Raw genomic sequence first — 18,169 nt, forward strand, 5'->3', positions numbered from 1 at the left:
CCAAATGCATGAAATCTTGGTAACAGATATTCTATATCCACTTGGTCTTTCCTGTGTGAATGGACAAGCCAAAATCCTTTACGAGACCACAGACCTCTTCAATACGGATGTTCAGATGGACAATGGGCTAAACCCAGAATTGAGATGCACAGCTGGATGAATTGGCTCCAGGAAACTGCAAAGCTCTTTTACTGACCTCCTAAGTTTCCCACACAAGCAAAGATCCATCTTTTCAATACTAACAGTTTGCTGAGACTGCAACATATATCAAGTGAGGAACTATGAAAAATAATGAGAGTAAAGGAACTTGGGGTAAGAAAAGAAGTTGCATTGGTCACATGGCATGAATAAAGGATGGAAGGTAAATGGAAGGAAGCCTGAGTATTCTATTTGTAATAGTGGGAAAAAGTAAAGAAGGCCTCTAATATACTGGGCAAACGTTTCTATGGTGAACTTTTGGGAGAACATGGACAAAAGTCACATACATTAGGCAGGCATGGATGAGTTATAACCTGCACTGTTGGAGTGAACTCCTGAATCAATGCAACTACAGATTGTCTGGGCATTTAAGTAAATTAAGGGTCAGAAAGGTTAAGAGACTTTAGTACAATCACTTAGCTATTAAATCACAGCTCTTGGTCTTGGGTACACAACTCCCAATGTTCTTTTCTCTATGGTACACTGGTTATGTTGGAGGTAGTACGCTCATTGACTCTGAGTCAGATAACCTGGGATCAAATTATCTCTGTGACCTTGAGTAAGACACTTAACCTCCCTGGGCCTCAGTGAACTCATCTGTATAATGGAGGAGAAAGGTGGACTAGATGGTCTCCGATGTCCCTTCCAGTCAGATATCTGTGATCAATCAATCCAGCTAAAAGGTACATTGCCAAGTATTCAGTTCATCCCTTCAGACAAGAGGGATGCCATGATCAGACCTACACTTGACAACTAGCAATTTGGCAGCAATGAAGAGGATGGACCGGAGAAGAGAGAGAGGAGAGACTGGCAGCTGAGGGTATTGTAACAGTCCAGGGGAGAAGCGATTACTCCTTGTTTCTGTACAGCCTTGCTTATTAATCACCCAGAACTTACAGTGGAGCACTTAAAAACAGCATCACGTTTTTGTCCCTACAGTCCAGCTCTTCTTGGTGACTATGTTACTAAAAGCCAAGGAGTATAAACCAGGAACCAAGTAGCTTTTGTTTCATCTTAATGTAGTTGTCATCCACCAGACAAGGTAGGAAGGTAATACCTGGGACAAGGGTAGCATAAAGGGTTATAAATAAGAGCAGCGTTTCTCAAAGGGTTGCCTTGCAAAGGGTCCAAGGACATCAACATCCTCCAGTCACCCAAGTTCCCACCTCAAAATATTCCCTAACTTTTCCCTTTCCCTTAGCCTCATAGCACCCCCATTTAACAATTAGAAAATGGAAGCCCAGTAAAGAAAACAGATTTGCCCAAGGTTACACAGACCACCACCCCAGTTTAGGCCCACATCACCTCTTACCTGGACTAATACAATAGCCTCTGCTTCTAGTCTCCCTTCTCCAGTTATCTTCTCCCCAGCCGCCAAACTGGTAACTCTAAATAAAGTACAGCTCTAATCATGGCATACTCCTGATTAAGAAGTCTCATTGCCTCTAGGATAAAATATTTGGAACTTAAAGTCTTAACAATCTTGCTCCAGCCTCTCTCTCCAAGTCAATCACATAGTACTCCCCAATGCATCTTCTATTCTCCAGCCAAAGTACCTTACATAATATCCTATCTCCTGCCTCCATGCCTTTTTAGAAGCCATTCCTCAGGCCTGGAAAGATCACCTTTCCTACTTCAACCTCTAGCACTACTTCGGATTCTCCTACTTGTTAATACTCTGTGTGTGTGTCTCCTGTATTTACTTACCTGTGAACATTGTATATCTTTCGAGTAGAATATAAGCTTCTTGACAGAAGGCACTATCTCACCTCTGTATTTATATCCCTAAAGCCTCAACAATACCTGGCCTATTCACCATAGGTACCTGTTGAATGCTTAGTGATTAACTGACTGATTTGAACTATGTCTCTACCTCTTTATGAAGGTTTTGGCATGTAATTCTCAATCACCTTCATGTTCATCTCAAGGCTTACACTCAGGACACCTCCAAGTCAAATAACCAAATGTTACAGGACATTCGTTTCTTTCTGGCCTTTGGGTCTTTATTGGTCTCATACGTGAGTCTATGTGCCATTCTTCTATTCTGTCTCCTGTTCTTATTTCTGGTTAAAACATTCCAAATTATATGGTTCGCTATCTATAGTAACACTGTCAACTTATTGATAGACTATTTAACAACTCAACCCCCTACAGCTCTTTTCTCACTATTGTCACTGTTGAAACAGAAGTGGACTGCACCGCTCTCAGGTACATTTTGGGTTTTGGTCATTTGTTTGGTGGGCTGCCATGAGCTGGTGAGGAGCCTCTTTGTACTTAGCTAGACTGGTTCTTGGCAGACATAATCTGTCCCTAAGATCATACCTGAGGCCTCGGCAGACTCTGCCAGACCTTGCACTGGTATGGCCCTAGGTCACTCCTACAAACACAATGAGACATCAAGTAGAATTTTTCTGGAGGCACTTCCAAATAAATACTAAAAGACTGAAAAGTAGTATCTAAAATCATTTAAGAGGAATGATCTTACTGCCAACTATTAAAGTTTAATCTTTTCACAAGAAACCATTATTTACTCCATACTTTTTAAAAGTTTCCCAAACCAGTGCCCCTGCAGAGTTTTAAAGGGACCACAAGCTACACAGCTTCAAAAAGAGGTTTGGTAGTTACATGCATCAAATGGTTCTATACAGAGTGAGTCACTGTAATTCCTATAGTCTCTAGACCATAATCCCACCCTTCTAGTCTTTTAAAAGCTGACCTACATTTATGGCAGAACAGAGCAGGAAGACTGAAGAACCACTGGCTGGTGACATAGTCTTTAATAATACAGGCCAACTCTAACCCCTTTTCTGCAACTCGTATAATTTTTTTGGCACAAATATGAAGCTAAGTGAACCACTGGGGTGATAGTTTTTCCCATAGGAACAAAGTCATAAACAGGTGATCAAGTGAATAATGTTATAGCAAAGTTTTGTTAAATCATGGTAGGATTTGGCTATAATGTTGACAAAGGATAGGGCAGTATCATATAGGTATCTGCTTATACTAAATGGGAAGGTCATAAGAGAATTGGGGGAAGAGAAAGAGAAAAATGAAGGAAAAAAACATGAAATAAAAGAAAGATATTAAAAGCAAAATGTCAACTTACAAAGACAGAGGAATATTAAAGATTCCAAGGTTAAATCCAATAAAATGTGCCTTTGGACTCCATCCCCAATAGTGCCCTCTCAGGCCCCTCCCCAGGACACCTGCTGCTGTGGTCTTCCCCTCCCCTGCTTCTCTTCCACATCCAGGCTTTGGGGACCCAAGGACCTCGGGGTAACTCCATTTCTCTTCACGGAACATTGGAGGAACAGGAACCACCTCCCTCTTTTCCCCAATAAAATTTCTTGTCTGTCGAAAAAATAAAAATAAAATGTGCCTTTGACTCACCAGGGTCAAGTTCTACCCAAGGCTTCCTACAAAAGTACTCACATTTGCTCATTTTAATGTGGTATGGTGTTAACACAACATAGAGCAGGGTAATCTCTCTCTCTTCCTCTTAATAAGTGTAGTAAAAACTAGAAACCAGCCTCTTGCATGTCTTAACAAGTTCCATAGGCCACACTAGTGATGTCAGATGTACTTACCTGAACACATTTAAAAACAATTGTCCTACCACAATTAGGGAAGGGCTGTGCCCAATGCCCTGAACTCTGTACAGCACTGTCATAATGCATATGTGACTGTTCTTCAGTCAACTAAGTTAACATTATTTGCCACCAAACAGAATAGCAACATTCCGTGCCACCATGAACAGCAAATTTAATTATGAAAGAATATGCTGGAAAGGCCTCTTAGAGGGGCATCCTTTTAGAAATTAAGTCTTAATTTTAAAATAAACACCACTGACCACAATCACCGTTACACAGTCCTCTCCCTATTAAGGGTTATGCGAGGATCTATAAGTAGACAGTGGAAAGAAAAAAGTTACTTAAATGCAGTCATTACCAAAAGTGTCATTTCTGCATAACACAAATGACATTAAAATCATAGCCTCTTATGGCTTCATCAAATTTTAGCTGAATGATTTGATTTTAAATAAAATGTTCAATAAATATAATCTCTTACTCTAGGGAAAGTGAACTCAACTTTTTTTTAATTTAAAAAAGTAGATAACTGGCAAATATCAATATAAGATCCCAGAGAAAAAGAAAAGACCTGGAGGTCTGTGCAATCTGGCTGTAAAAACTGCGTGTACTTAGCACAATCAGAGCTTTATAACACTTTTAAGTTGGCACTATATGCAAATCAATTCTACATGAAACAATTAGCATATACCTTTAAGCCAACCTCTCTCCCCTCCCACCAAAGCAATCTGTGTACAATATACAGCAGGTGGCCAATCTGTTTTATAGCCTTTAAGCTCCAAGCACACTCTGGTAAAGACAGTTTGTGTTTTGTTCTGGCTGTATTTTTTTTTAAATCAAGCAGAGTTAAGGATAATCGCTTGTGGTATATATAAGTCAGAGTGCATTGATGAGTATCTACTATACATTTCTGATGTTTAAAAATCCAAACATTTAGAGTACATCTACTAATTGTATCAATGGTATAGAAAGAAAAGGCCTATGAGTTAGTGAAAACAATTCTGAAAAAAAAATTCACTTTAAAAAAAAGCATTTTTTTTTCTCCAAGGCAAATTGCTCAACAGAATAAATCCACGTGAAAGGTCACTCCTAGATGAACTTGAGTTCTCTGGTGTCACACAAGCAATGAAAATTTACACTGGTACTCATGGACAGAACTTGGGACCAGCGGTGCCAAAGGGATAAAATAAAAGCCTGTATACCAAAGCAAAGATTCAGTTAGAACTTCTGCAAATCTATCCATAATATTTTTCTGGGAATCTACAAAAGCATAAATATGATTATACCTTGGGGATGATGTGGTGGAGGGTGGGGAGGTACCTCAGGTAAATTTGAAGGGGGAAAGGAGGAGTTATTTGTACTTTGCTATTTTTTTGGCCCCACCCTTGTCATGAAAATTAGTCTTCTGGCTGACTGTTCACTGTAAAAAAAAAATAAACAAAGCGAGGGAAAAAGGAAAGAAAATCTGCAAAATGTAACAAATCCCTGGAAAACCCCAAATGGCAATTTTAAAAGCTAGCATGATGTAGGGGGGACCTTAGCTTGAAAGTTCCTTGTCACAATGCACAAAGACCCCTTTGTCCTGAATGTCACTGCCTTTTGCCAGAGTAGATTGTTTTTATTTATTTCTTTTAAAAGGACGAAGACAACAAACACGATAAAATAAAATGTTAAAAAAATTAACTAAGGATGTTGTCTCTTTTTTCCCTCTTACTCAAACCTCTAGGATGGTAAAGGCAAAGTCATTTAAATCATTTCCTTAGTAATACAAGTAATATTTAAATAGATTTAATAGTGCTGCTCCAAACCAATGAATTATGAGTTTAAAACCTATTAAAATGTAATGTTTTTTTCCTGAGCTGAGGGGAGAGAGATTTAAATCCACTGAATTTTAATATTTCAGCTTGAGCTGCAGGAGGTAGAGAAAGTCCAAATGAACTATTCCATCAGCACCATTCAAGCATGAACATTTTAATCAGTTTTACTTCCTTGGAGTTCTCTAACACAGTTTACGCTGTCATTCTGAAAGCACTTAACACAGAGAGTGTGAAAAACCACCAAGGCTTGTTATTGCCTTCACAATTGATGGCAAATAATTTTGCAGACTTCCTATCATTAAAATGTCACTGCTAAAAATTGAGGTTCAGCATTTCTTGTGCTAAACTGCATTTCCCTTGAACACCATCACATACCTGTTCTTAAGAGTTGGGTTTCTTTCCCTTTTTTGGGGGGAGGGCACATTTCTCCCTCCTCTCAGAGATAAATGGGCAAAAAAAAGCCCCCAAAAGAACCCATATTTTTCTCTACCATAAGTCAAACATTTTCCTTGTCAATGTTCATGCTAAAGTAACATGGTTTTTAAAATGGTAGGTCTTTTGGTGAAATTCTTATGAGGTTTTAAGCTGTCTCTCATATTAAGCAAAACTGTATTCACAGAAGCATGTGCTGATTATATAGTGTAATGGATTAAAAAAACATTTTAAGATAGTCAGATGACTCAATTTAATAATACAGGAAATGAAAACATCATTCCTAATTAGATCATATTACTGATTTAAAAACTACAATTTGTGTGTTGTTCCAACAGAGTGATCTTGCAGAGACTCTAATTTAAAAACACAGTAGCTAGTAGGACACAGGACAGACCAAGCCAGATGTATATACATTCTCTACCCCAATATGAAAAACATAAGGAGCCGGGGGAAGCATCATTGTACAAGTAGAACAAGGCCAATTCAAAATAAAGCACAAAATATTAGTCACTGGAAACAAATCTTAATAGATATTTTCTGGGTTTTTTTTTTCCTTATAAGTAAAAGCTAGATGATATTTGGCTTGTTTCAATCTATCAACAGTTTTAAACTGAACATGACCTGTGAAAGAAATCATTATAACTAGTGTCTCATTCCATTAAACACAACTAGCGTATTGTCAAGAGGACAAGTAGTCTCTCCAGGTTCCAGGTTCACTCCAGTATTTGGCATTTAAACTGTATGGATCACTGACTGGGTTCATTTACCAATGAAGGTAGAATAATATTGCAGAGCAAAAACGGTGCTTCATCAGATTTCATTAAATCTGAGTACATTTATGCTTATATGGGATGGTGTTCAGACAGAGCTGAAAAGCTATGTGCTTTTCCCCTAAGTACATATGTCCTCACACCTTAGATTAACCCTTTATAATTCCTTTTATTTACTAAGTGTTACATATTCTATTCTTACAGAGACATAAAAATCATGCCAAATCATCCCTACATACTTTCTAGCAGAAGATCAAACACTCCCACTCAAAAAAGGAATTTAATATATAAAGAGAAAAGAACACCCAGCTAGAGTAGGAGGTGCATTTAAAATTCCAGTGTTACAAGAGAAAGTATATGGCACACTAGAAATAAATAATAAAGCTTTAAGACACAAACAGCACAATTAACAACAACCTCAATAAACTCACAAGTTCACTTTAATTAGGCCCCAGTTTGTTGCAGACTAACCTACATTTATTTCAGTTTCTTCATTCTTTCTTTCAGAATGGTCTGACTCTATGATTCGCATTCCACTTTCTGTTTGTGTACAAACACCTCAAATTTCCCATCAGGTCCACAACTATAAGACATGCTGCTCTGATAACCTGTTACTCAACTGGGACATTTCTCAAATAAAATTGGGGCGGGGAGGGAGATTAAATTAGCTTCATTTAAACAGATCATCCACAGACAATACGTTCACCAGAAATAGTTAGGAATCACACATATCAAAGAAGTACATACCTAGACAAGACAAACTGCCACTTTGTGTACAATTAAAATATTGGAAAATGGGGTAAATGTGTGTGTATGTATGTATATATGTATGTGTATGTATATGTCTGTATGTGTATATATGTATTTATATTTGTATGTATATGTACAGAGAGAATGTGTGTGAAGTAAAAAGAGAATTATACCTCACTTTTTAGTACTATTTTCACCTATTTTTTTAATGCAACAGACAACAGGAAAATAACCTATATGCATATTTTGTAAATATGCAATCAATTACCCAGAAAAATACTCTAGAAATCATACCCCCCCCCAAAAAAACCTGAAAATTAAAAAAATAAAATAAAATCAGAAAAAGCAACCACTATGGCCTAGTCCACACAGGTTCTACATTTTAGCGGTTCAACAAAGAATGAACCCAAAGTTCAAATTAATCCAGTAACTTCCCACATGTGCAATCACAAATCAAGAGCTGCCATTATTATAGTAGGCTCACATCCCTTCTGATCCATGTGACATTTAGTAACAAATATCTAAACAGCACCAACACACACAGAGTCAAACATACTATTTACCTATAGATAAATTTTTTTAAAACTCCAACCTTAACAACTTGCTTTATTGAAACAATGCTAATAGGAGACTGTAGTTTGGAGTTAGGTAATGAAAACTAATTGGGAAACGTATTCATCTCCCACTCTTTCTCACTGGAGCGTAAAAGACATACAACAAATGTTATTCATGACTTTACATGATTCGCTTGGATTCATCCCCTTCTTTCTAAGGGGCACTTCAGAGGAAATAAAGGTTACTCTTTTCCATTTATATCTTCTAATTGACTACTAGTATTTCCTCGTGGTCAGAGGGATAGAAAATAGAGTTAGAAATAGCCTATTAAAAACGAGCTACAATCAGGCTACTGCTCCACTGCTGTCAGCAACGATCAGAGAGTTCTGATTTCCTTGTTAAAAGACAGAGGCATAATTGAAGCAGTATCTTCACTTCAGATTGATTATTCTGCAACCCTTATCCACATCTTCACTCAGCAATTTGAATTTTAATGAAAGTAAATGGAATAATTAGCATTTCAAAGTGTGTTTGATACACTGAATAAAAAAAGGAAAAGACTTTTGTGTATAATCTATACACAAAAGAAAAAGTAATGGGGAGGGGACAGAATAAGGAAAGTACACTTGTTGTGTCTTCATTAGAATAACTTAAAAAACCGCAAGCATCAGCTGCATAATTATAGACGTGAATAATGTGCTATTAAGTTATAACTCCTCATCTTTGTCTTAGCATCTTGGGTAGTTTAAACACTCAGAGCTGTCTTTTGCCTCTTTTTGTATCCCCAGTGCTAAGCACAGTGCCTAGCACAGAGTAGCAGCTTAATAAATTTTTACTGATTGATTGCTTTTCACTTTTTGTGGAGGCCTATCCAAGCCATAGAGTCTTAAAGGACTTCTATGCAACACTAAAACCAATGTTTAAAGTAAGTATTTCAATAACTCAGTGAATAATTTAACAAACAGGTGGAGACATTTTCCCATATCTTAGAGGGAATGGGAGAGTATTAAAAGCTAAATACTTATTTGAGAAATTCACCAAAAGTGAAACAATGCCTTTGAAGTAATATATCCACATATATGTATATGTATATGTGGGATATATTACTTTGAAGGCACTGTATACATCTCTGCATATGTCAGTTTAACAAGATTATAATACATACTCTTCTGTACACTGGTTACAGAAGCTAATTTTACATGAAGTAAAGTTCCTATGAGTAGGGATCTGTTCTTGGGGGAGGAAAAGTATCAAAATATACAATTATTCTATTCACTTCATTGGTGAGAATGTGATCAAAAATTTCTGGTATAGCAATCAAATTTATGAGGTTTAAGTCAAACTACTTAATTGCACTTTACTGTCCACCACTTTTGCCCATCTAATGGAACCAAATTGAGAATGAGAGCTACTTACAAACACTATTAGAGCTAAAACAGAAAGACCACATACCCCAATGATTGCGTTCAGTTCTGCCATGGTCACTTGCTTGGCACGTTCCACAGCCTGCACCACTTGTTGCTGGTGCTATAAATGAAGATCAGAAACAGAATAAAATTATTTGTTTTCTAGTCAGTCAAGTACAGCTTTTTTTCTATGATGTTTTCTAACTTCAATCACATGCAGGGCTCAAAATCAGGAGTCCCCGGGTTTCCAAAGTATGCACACAGGGAGGGGTGTGTTTATGTATGTAAATGTCTATGTATCCACAAAGTTGAAAAGAAAAACATTCTGAGTATTTCTCTTACAAGAACTATTATGTGTTCTTCCTTTCCCCCAAAACGAATTAATCTGTTACATATTAATAGAAGCTAATAATCGGATGTGTTTTGGACAAGCATAAGGTCTACACAAAAACAAAAAAGACTGCCTAATTTCTCTCAAAAAATCAGGATGTTAATTCCATTTAAAAAAAATCTTTTCAGACAAGAATGTTTTGTAGAGGCACTTTTGGGGAGTGATGTCCTTCTCAATGTCTAAGAGTAGATAGTGGATGGATGCACAGAAATGAAAAGTCGCATTGCTTTTGAAAAGGAGCATTTGATTACTATTCAGTTTTTCATATTTAAAAGAGACATGTATTATTTGTGACAGTGTAGCCTATATATTTTAGAGCAGAGTCATGTTTTATTTAAATATAGTTTAAAAGGTTAAAAATCAACAAGTATGAGAATTTTTTTAATTTAAAAAAAAAAAAAACTAACAAAAACTTCCTAAAGGGTATTAGTGCTGTGTAGCACAGATAAATTTCTTTGTCCTTGATCTTGGACAAAGGAGAAAAAATTATAAACTACTTTGAGCAAGAACTCAAGTCAAAAGTTTTGTAGATGTGGCATAGAGGTGGCAAAATTTAGTGGTATGAAAATCTGTATAGTGAGGTATTTGAGATAGTTGCATATGTATATATAGTTACATTTCATCAACAATTGCTCTAAAATATAAAACACATTTTCAAGTTAATATGTACAATAAAATATTACCTTTTAAGTATTTTTAAGTATTAAGTATATATAAAGTGTTACTTGGAATAAGGTATATATGGAGCCCTTTCAAGGAAGTTTAATAAAGGACTGTGTTATTTAGAGTTTTACCTATATGGTGATCTCATACTATGAATCCCAAGAACAGAATAGCAAAGTTCCATTTTATTCTCTAACAGAAGTCCTAACTATAGTTTAACATACTATCATCATCATGAGAAGGCGGTCATTTTCTGGTTAAGGGGAAAGCTATAAAGAATCTGGACTGAAACTCTCCTTAGAAATCCATCAGGCAAGTAGTCAATTTCAATTGTTTATTTCAAGTTGAATAGCTACTATATATAGTTAAATCTAGACAATGTACATAATCCATCAATTATCCTGGTGTATGACTTTCTCCCTTCTAGACTCCTGCCCATAACTCCACTAAATTTTAAAATATATATTCATTCAACTTAGGCATAGAGACCACCATCCCTACTTCTCCTTCTTAAGAGAAAGGTAAATGCATGTCCACAACTACAAGATGGAAACATGAAGTTCCAGTACTTGTTCTTCAACTTTAATATCTGTGTTTTCACCAGCAAACTCTGGAGCTCCTAGATTGGACAATAGGTCCCTGCCCAAGCACCACTTAATGGTTGTTTTTTGGTCCCTCTGGGCTCAGTGTGAACATAAATAGTAACTGTTTCCCTTTTCGATCAGCAACCCAGAGAGTATTCCTCTCCCAGTTTGAGTTTTTTCTTTTTTTATTAAAGGGGCCATCCTTAGACTCACTTCTTAAAGAGGCCTATTCACTGAATGGGCATTGCCTCACTCAAAGTGAGAACCTGAAAAGACTTTAGCTTAAAAGGGCCTCCCCACTCATCCTGAGCCTTCTCCAGTCTTCTTGATGAATATTTGGCCACTGGACACAGATGGCTCTAGAGCAGAAAGTGAGGCCGGTGACCTCACTCAAATCAAAGTCAATTGCAAGTCATGTCATCATCACCCTGATGTCATGGTTCTCTTCCAGAATGAAGGACAAACACAACCACCTCAATTTGTAAAGGTCACAAGCCCCACACATTATTAGACAGCTCCATGAATTGCTACGGTCAAAAACTGTTATCACCTGGTGGCCAACTTTCTGGTGATAAAGGCTCTCCAAACTTAGTAAGCCATTACTAAATTCAAAGTCAAAGTATCTCCAGTTTTATAGGACTGGCCAGTGTTTAAGCTGCCTTAGCATAGCCTTCAAGTTGTCAATTTAAAATCTTAATCTTCAATCTTTTTGATCTGTGCATCCTAATCTAGGAATTTTCCCTTCAAATCAAGGTCTTAAAAGAAAGCAATTCTGAAGACTAATACAATTGACCATAGCTTCTTTACTTTCCACAATTCCCCTATTTCCTAATGAAACCTGTGCTAACATAGAGCAAGGTAAGATGTGTTTCTCCTGAGAGGAAAAATGCCACGCCATTAAAACAGCTAAGAAACAGAAGATAGGGTAAGGAGATAGTCATATAAACTATAGGGGTCAGTAGTGCTGAAGATTCTATAGGGGTCAGTAGTGCTGAAGATTCAACTGCCTTGAAACAAGAAATGACCACTTAAGACATATGGAACTAAAAACTAAAAAAGATCCAACCTACTTTTTTTTTTAAATACCATTTTACCATACCACTCCTATTCTATACCAAATATTCATGAAAGGTGATTTGAGACATCGATATAATAAACAGCATGAAAACACATCAATAGAGAGACCACCTCTGCCATGAAGCACACATAGAGTTCTATGGGTTCTGCTTCTCAAAACCAAGGAAAGGAAGACCGATGCCCTCAGCCTACTTGGATTTCACTCTGGTATGGCAACTGTATGTATGGTAACATAGGAAGAACATACGGACAAACCATAAAGTGGCACTCACGCTGCTAAAAGAAGTTTGCGAGAGATCAAACTAACAATGGGAGTCTTAAGTTCAGCTTCCTGCTGAAGGCAATGACCTATAGGCTAATGTAATATAACCTAAATTGGGCCTGTGGTTGAAAATTTCCTTCCTCATTGGCTATTTACAACTACTATTCACTGAACATATACTATCATTGTACTCCAGAGTTGGAAAGGATCTCAGAAGCAATCTAGTTCAATCTTTACCCAAAGCATCAATCTTTCTACAACCAGTGTTTTATTATAAACATTCATCTGTAAAATTTGCTGTGCCACTGGAGTTTTGAATATAAGCTCTCAAGGTAGAGAAAATGTCTTCTTTATATTCTAAACAGGAGAGAAAACACACTTAAGAGTGATCACTCATACACAATAACATTCCACCAAAGACTGTAGAGTTGTGAGGGGTAAAGAATAAAAATCACAACTCAAAACAAGAAGAAGAGAAACATAAGCTCATAGAAGATGCGGGAAAAAAAGTGTAGCTAAAAAGAACTTTAAAAAGGCTTACATAAATTTATACATGAAAATATCTTCCCCACTATTTTCTTTTCATGTATTACCCACAGCCAATTGAGCTTCCTTTCAAGATAAAAAAAAATAATTCTCTAATGCAGAATTAGCAATTTCTTTTTGTTTTTCCTTAAAACTAAGATTATTTCCTAATACATCGGTAGTTCCTTTCAGGTTTATTCCTCCCTCTCCAAATGTTTCTCTCCCCCCACTTTATCATACGTCTTACTTCCTCTCTGACGGCCTCCTTTATCCAGTTTACCAGGCTGATGGCCTATTCAAAGAGCAGTCTGTGAAGCACAGGGTATTAGACACCATTTCTTACTACTCAGTGGCTCAGTCAGATATGAACTTTTATTTGCACTTCTACCAAGCATAATAGAAGAAAACACAGTTGAGAGATGATAGCCACAATCCAAACAAGGCCAGGGTGAAAAGGGTGCCCTCTGAAAGGAATTTCTGAGAGAATCAAATATGCCCATTTATTGTTTGTTTGTTTTTTTCTCCCTGAATGAAACCATGAAACATACATCCTCCAGCATAAAGGAATTAGAAATGTAAGGCTAAGTGGACAATAAAGCCACAGCCTAATGCAATTCAACGAACACTTAAAAGCTCCTACTATGTGCGTCACTGTGCTAGGAGCTTGTATTCCACTGCTATGAGAAGTAATAAGTAAACAAAGCAGAGAGAGAATTTAGGATTTGTTTCCTTTCCTCCCTCAATTCCTCCATTATTACTTCAGGGCAACTGAGGTTTAGGTTTTTCTCTACAAGCATGATATGGTGAAAAGTTCTCTAAGTTAAGAGAATCATGCACTGAACAAAACTGTAAAATTCAGTAATTTTTAAGCACCTATTAGGTGCAAGTTGTGGTATGCTAGTAACACTGATGCTTCAAGTACTTGCCTTCAAGGAACTTACAATCTAATGGGGGCATAAGACATGTAGAGAAATAAGTATAATACAAAAAGGGGTCTAAATAAAGTATTCTTAGAAATAAATGAGGAGGGAAGAGATAACTTTGAGCTAAGAAACTGAGAGAAGACTCAGCGGAGGAAGTAGTATTGGAGCTAGACCTTGAAGGATTTCAATAAACAATGATGTAGACGAAATGCACCCCTTGTACGGTAGATAGCAAGCAGAAAAAGAAAAAAGAAATTGCTGAACAACTAGTCATATAGTTTAGTTGCAATGTGAAATTTATGAAAGAGTTGAATAAAAACAGCTAGAAAAGGTAGGTTGGAGTAAATTAAGGGGAGGGAAGGGAAGGGGAGAAGAGAAATGGGGAAGGAGCTGCATTGCCCAACCAGAACTGGCCAGTTGGGTCCCCAATGGGGCAGCTCGGACTACTCACAGGTTGTTGTTTGTCCTTTGTTCTTGAAGAGGACCATGACATCAGGAAGGTGATGCCATGACATGCAAGTGAATTAAATTTGAGAGAGGGAGGGCTGTGCAAAGTCACCAGCCTCACTTTCTCCTCCAGAGCCGTCTGGGTCCAGTGGCAAGATATAGATCAGGATGACTGGCGATGCCTTCCCCCCCAATCAGAAAATATGTATATAAAAAGGAAGACTACCTTTTGAAAATTTGATTTATCCAAACTATGAGGAAATTTCATAAATGTGGACATGGTTCCAGGGCAACCATATGTGAGATATGCCTTCAATTCCTTTATAAGCCCCCTGCATGACCTATCACATGGCCAAGCATGCACAGTAAGTGTTCAAAGTGCCTTGTTGACTGATTTCTACCTACTCAGTGTTAATTTGCCAAAGGGAGCCACAAATCTTCATTCTCTCCCCATGATCTCTTCAAAAGTCAAATAACCTTGAATACCAATTGCCATTTTCCAAATCAAAACAGAAATTGGATCAGTCAATTTCATAAATAAGCAATATCTCTGAATGGCCTATACCAGTGGTGGGGAACCTGAGGCCATATGTGGCCTTCTAGGTCCTTGGGTGTAGTCTTTTGACTGAGTCCAAGTTTTACAAAACAAATCCTTTTATTAAGGGGATTTGTTTTATGAAGTTTCGATTCAAAGGGCCGCATTTGAAGACCTAGAAGGCCACATGTGTCCTCAAGGCCACAGGTTCCCCCCCGCCCCGGCCTATACCATGTACCTGTTGACTGCAAAGACACAAGCTACCATCTATGCCTTTGGCAGAAAGGTTACCAGCATACCCCATAAAGAAGCATTACCTCTTCCCTGAGACAACCAGAACACTGGGACACAGAACAACTTAATAAACATTTGTTGATCGGTTGATTTGACCACTCAGAAATTTTTTGACTGTTACAGCTGAGGCCATGTCACCACACAGCTCAGCACCAAACATCCAAGTTAAACCAAACAGTCTCATTAATATATCAATTCAATGACAGTAAAAAGATATATAGCCTCATAGGGAAGGTAGGACACTTTTTAAGCCTAGTTGTTAATCCAAAGGATGTTGGCACAAATTAGATTCCAAAACTTTCTTTTAAAAAAAAACTGTCGATGGAAAGAAGAAGCAAACCCATGGAAGGACCCACTGTCATGTGCATTTCTGTATTACACATTTTAAAACTACTCAAGTATATGGCCATAATATGACACACACAGCGCTGCCTATAAAATGTCTAACACCTATGTGCTATGTGCTCCTTAAGAGAGGTCCTTAATAAAGGGCACTGGTCTTTAATAAATGTCATATGAATATCACTGGGGTTGGTGACACAATACACTCATCAAGGGGGATCGCTAGTGATTTCAACCAACATCTCCTTTATCAAAATGTGTTGCCACAAGCCATTGATTCCTTATCAAGCAATGAGAGTAGACTTAACCTGGTGCTATTCAGAGGCAACTGTGCTGCCAAGAGTGCATGGAACCCTGTACTCATTCATTTTCCCCCTAAGGCATAATGTGAAAGTGACTGATCACATTTTTCAGCTTCCATTTTGCAATTACACTATACATGCAAAATAGAGTGAAGATCAATTTGATACTGTATTAACCTAGATGATCAAATAAATAGTGTTTTAGGAGGCAATGGTATTTCATAAACCACAAAAAATCCACCGTCCATTATGGGAGGAAACAAATTTATGATACTCAAAACAAAAAACCCTATATCTTCCAAATATTTGCACTAATAAATATATATAGCTTGCCTCAAAACGATCTCTTGAAGTAGGTATTAACCCCATTTTACAGGTGAAGAAACTGAGACTCATTAAGGTTAAATGACTTGCTCATGGTCACACAGCTAGAGGCAAAGCAGGAACCTAGTTAAAGATGACTGAAGTCCAGTATTCCATCCACCATGTCACTTTCTTTCAACATACTACCATACTATTAAATTTAATCAGTTAAATACTATACAGTTAACTACTTTTTTTCATGGTTTCAACACAGGAATGGCCACATTATCAACTTGAAGAATTCTAGAAAAAGACATGATTATTTATTAGAAAAAAAAATGATGCCATACTAAAAACTGTATCTCTAGTTAAGACTAAATCTGCACAGTTGATAAGACTGGCTTGGAATTTTTTTTCTCCTTTTCACCTTGTCTTTCTACCTTCAGAACATCTCTTATGTACATACTCTTCTCTCATACACTACACTCATACAACTGCCACTCTAGTGAAGGCTCTCATCACCTCACACCTGGACTACTGAGTCTTCTGGTTGGTCACCTGATATCAAACCACTCTCCACTTCCCTCCAACCTCCCCTCACCCCCAATTAACTCCAGTGGCTCCCTATTGCCTCCTGGAACAAATACAAAATCCTTTGTTTGGCTTCTGAAGCCTTTCACAAACTGACTCCTTGCTAACTTTCTGGTGTTCTTCTACCTTACTCCGTTTTTCCATGTACTCTGCCATCTAGCTACATTTGCCTACCAGTTACTCCTCCCACTAAACACTACATCTCCCTACTTCATGCCTTTTCACTGGCTAGCCCCTATACCTGGAATGCTTTCCTTATTCATCTCATTCTAATTCAATACTATTGTGCCATAAGAAATGATGAGGGAGAAGGTTTCAAAGAAACCTGAGAAGATTTGTATGAACTGATGCAGAATGAAGCACGCAGAACCAGGAGAACAATTTACACAAGAACAAGAACACTGTAAAGATAATTTTGGTAGACTTAAGAACTCTGATGAATAGCTACAATTCCAGAGGATGAATAACGAAGCACTGCTTTACTTTTTTAAACATAGACAATATGTGAATTTGTTTTGCGTGATCATATTTGTTTGTTTGTGTGTGTTTCTTTTGTTTCTCAATGGTGGGAATGAAAGGGAGAGAAAACAGATATCTGCTCATTAAAGAAATATCAAAAATCTCACAAAGACTTCAACGCAAATAACTATAAGATGCAGCATTATGAAATTGTTTCCTAAATCTCTAATGTACTATGGCTAACCTAGATGCAGAATGAATTTTTACAGCATTGGCCTGAAATGCAGAGACATTACAGAATCTCAAAACCACTTTCTGTCATTTGTCAATTCTGACCTGTATTATTCAATTACACAGAAATAGAATGAGTGCTACACTTGGTGTCAGAAAGACCTGGGTTCATATTGCGCCTGCCAACAATTACTCAAAATGCAACTATAGACAAGTCACATTAACCTCTATGAAACTCAATTTCCTCATAAGTAAACCTCACACAATAGTTAAGAGGCTTTAATGAGAGTTTAGATAAAGTGCTTGGCAAACTTTAAAGTGTCAAATAAATGCTTGTTGACTGTTTCTTGTTAGTTTCAGCTTTCCAGATTTCTCCTTGGCTAGAAATAACTTAAGAGGAAAATCTATTTCCTAGGAGGAACAATGGTATTATGCAGGGGTTTCCACAAGTCTTAGTACAATTTTAAACTCTAATAGCTTTAAAGCTTTTGTTCATTCATTTCAGTTGTGCCCAACATTTCATGACCTCACTTGGGATTTTCTTGGCAAAGACACGTAAGTGGTTTGCCATTTCCTTCTCCAGCTCATTTTATAAATGAGGAAACAGAGGCAAACAAAGTTAAGTGACTTGCCCAGAGTCACACAGATAGTTGTGTCTAAAGGCAGATTTGTACTTAGGAATCTGAGCCTTCCATCCACTGTGCCACCCAAGCCTCTTGGAA

General features: G+C 37.3%; 1 protein-coding gene across 3 annotated transcripts in view; it reads right to left on the reverse strand.

The window, feature by feature from the left end:
* The window catches only part of LOC114025925 (transducin-like enhancer protein 4), a 160,246-nt gene that overhangs the window by 95,622 nt on the left and 46,455 nt on the right, over positions 1-18,169 (reverse strand). For all 3 annotated transcript variants that reach the window (XM_027839453.1, XM_027839454.1, XM_027839452.1), the window contains exon 6: positions 9,565-9,639. In XM_027839453.1, coding sequence (XP_027695254.1) covers positions 9,565-9,639 — 75 coding nt within the window. The remainder of the gene's footprint in view (positions 1-9,564; positions 9,640-18,169) is intronic.

The sequence above is a fragment of the Vombatus ursinus genome, unplaced genomic scaffold, assembly GCF_900497805.2.
Source record: "Vombatus ursinus unplaced genomic scaffold, bare-nosed wombat genome assembly UNPS02014832.1, whole genome shotgun sequence".
NCBI lineage: Eukaryota > Metazoa > Chordata > Mammalia > Diprotodontia > Vombatidae > Vombatus > Vombatus ursinus.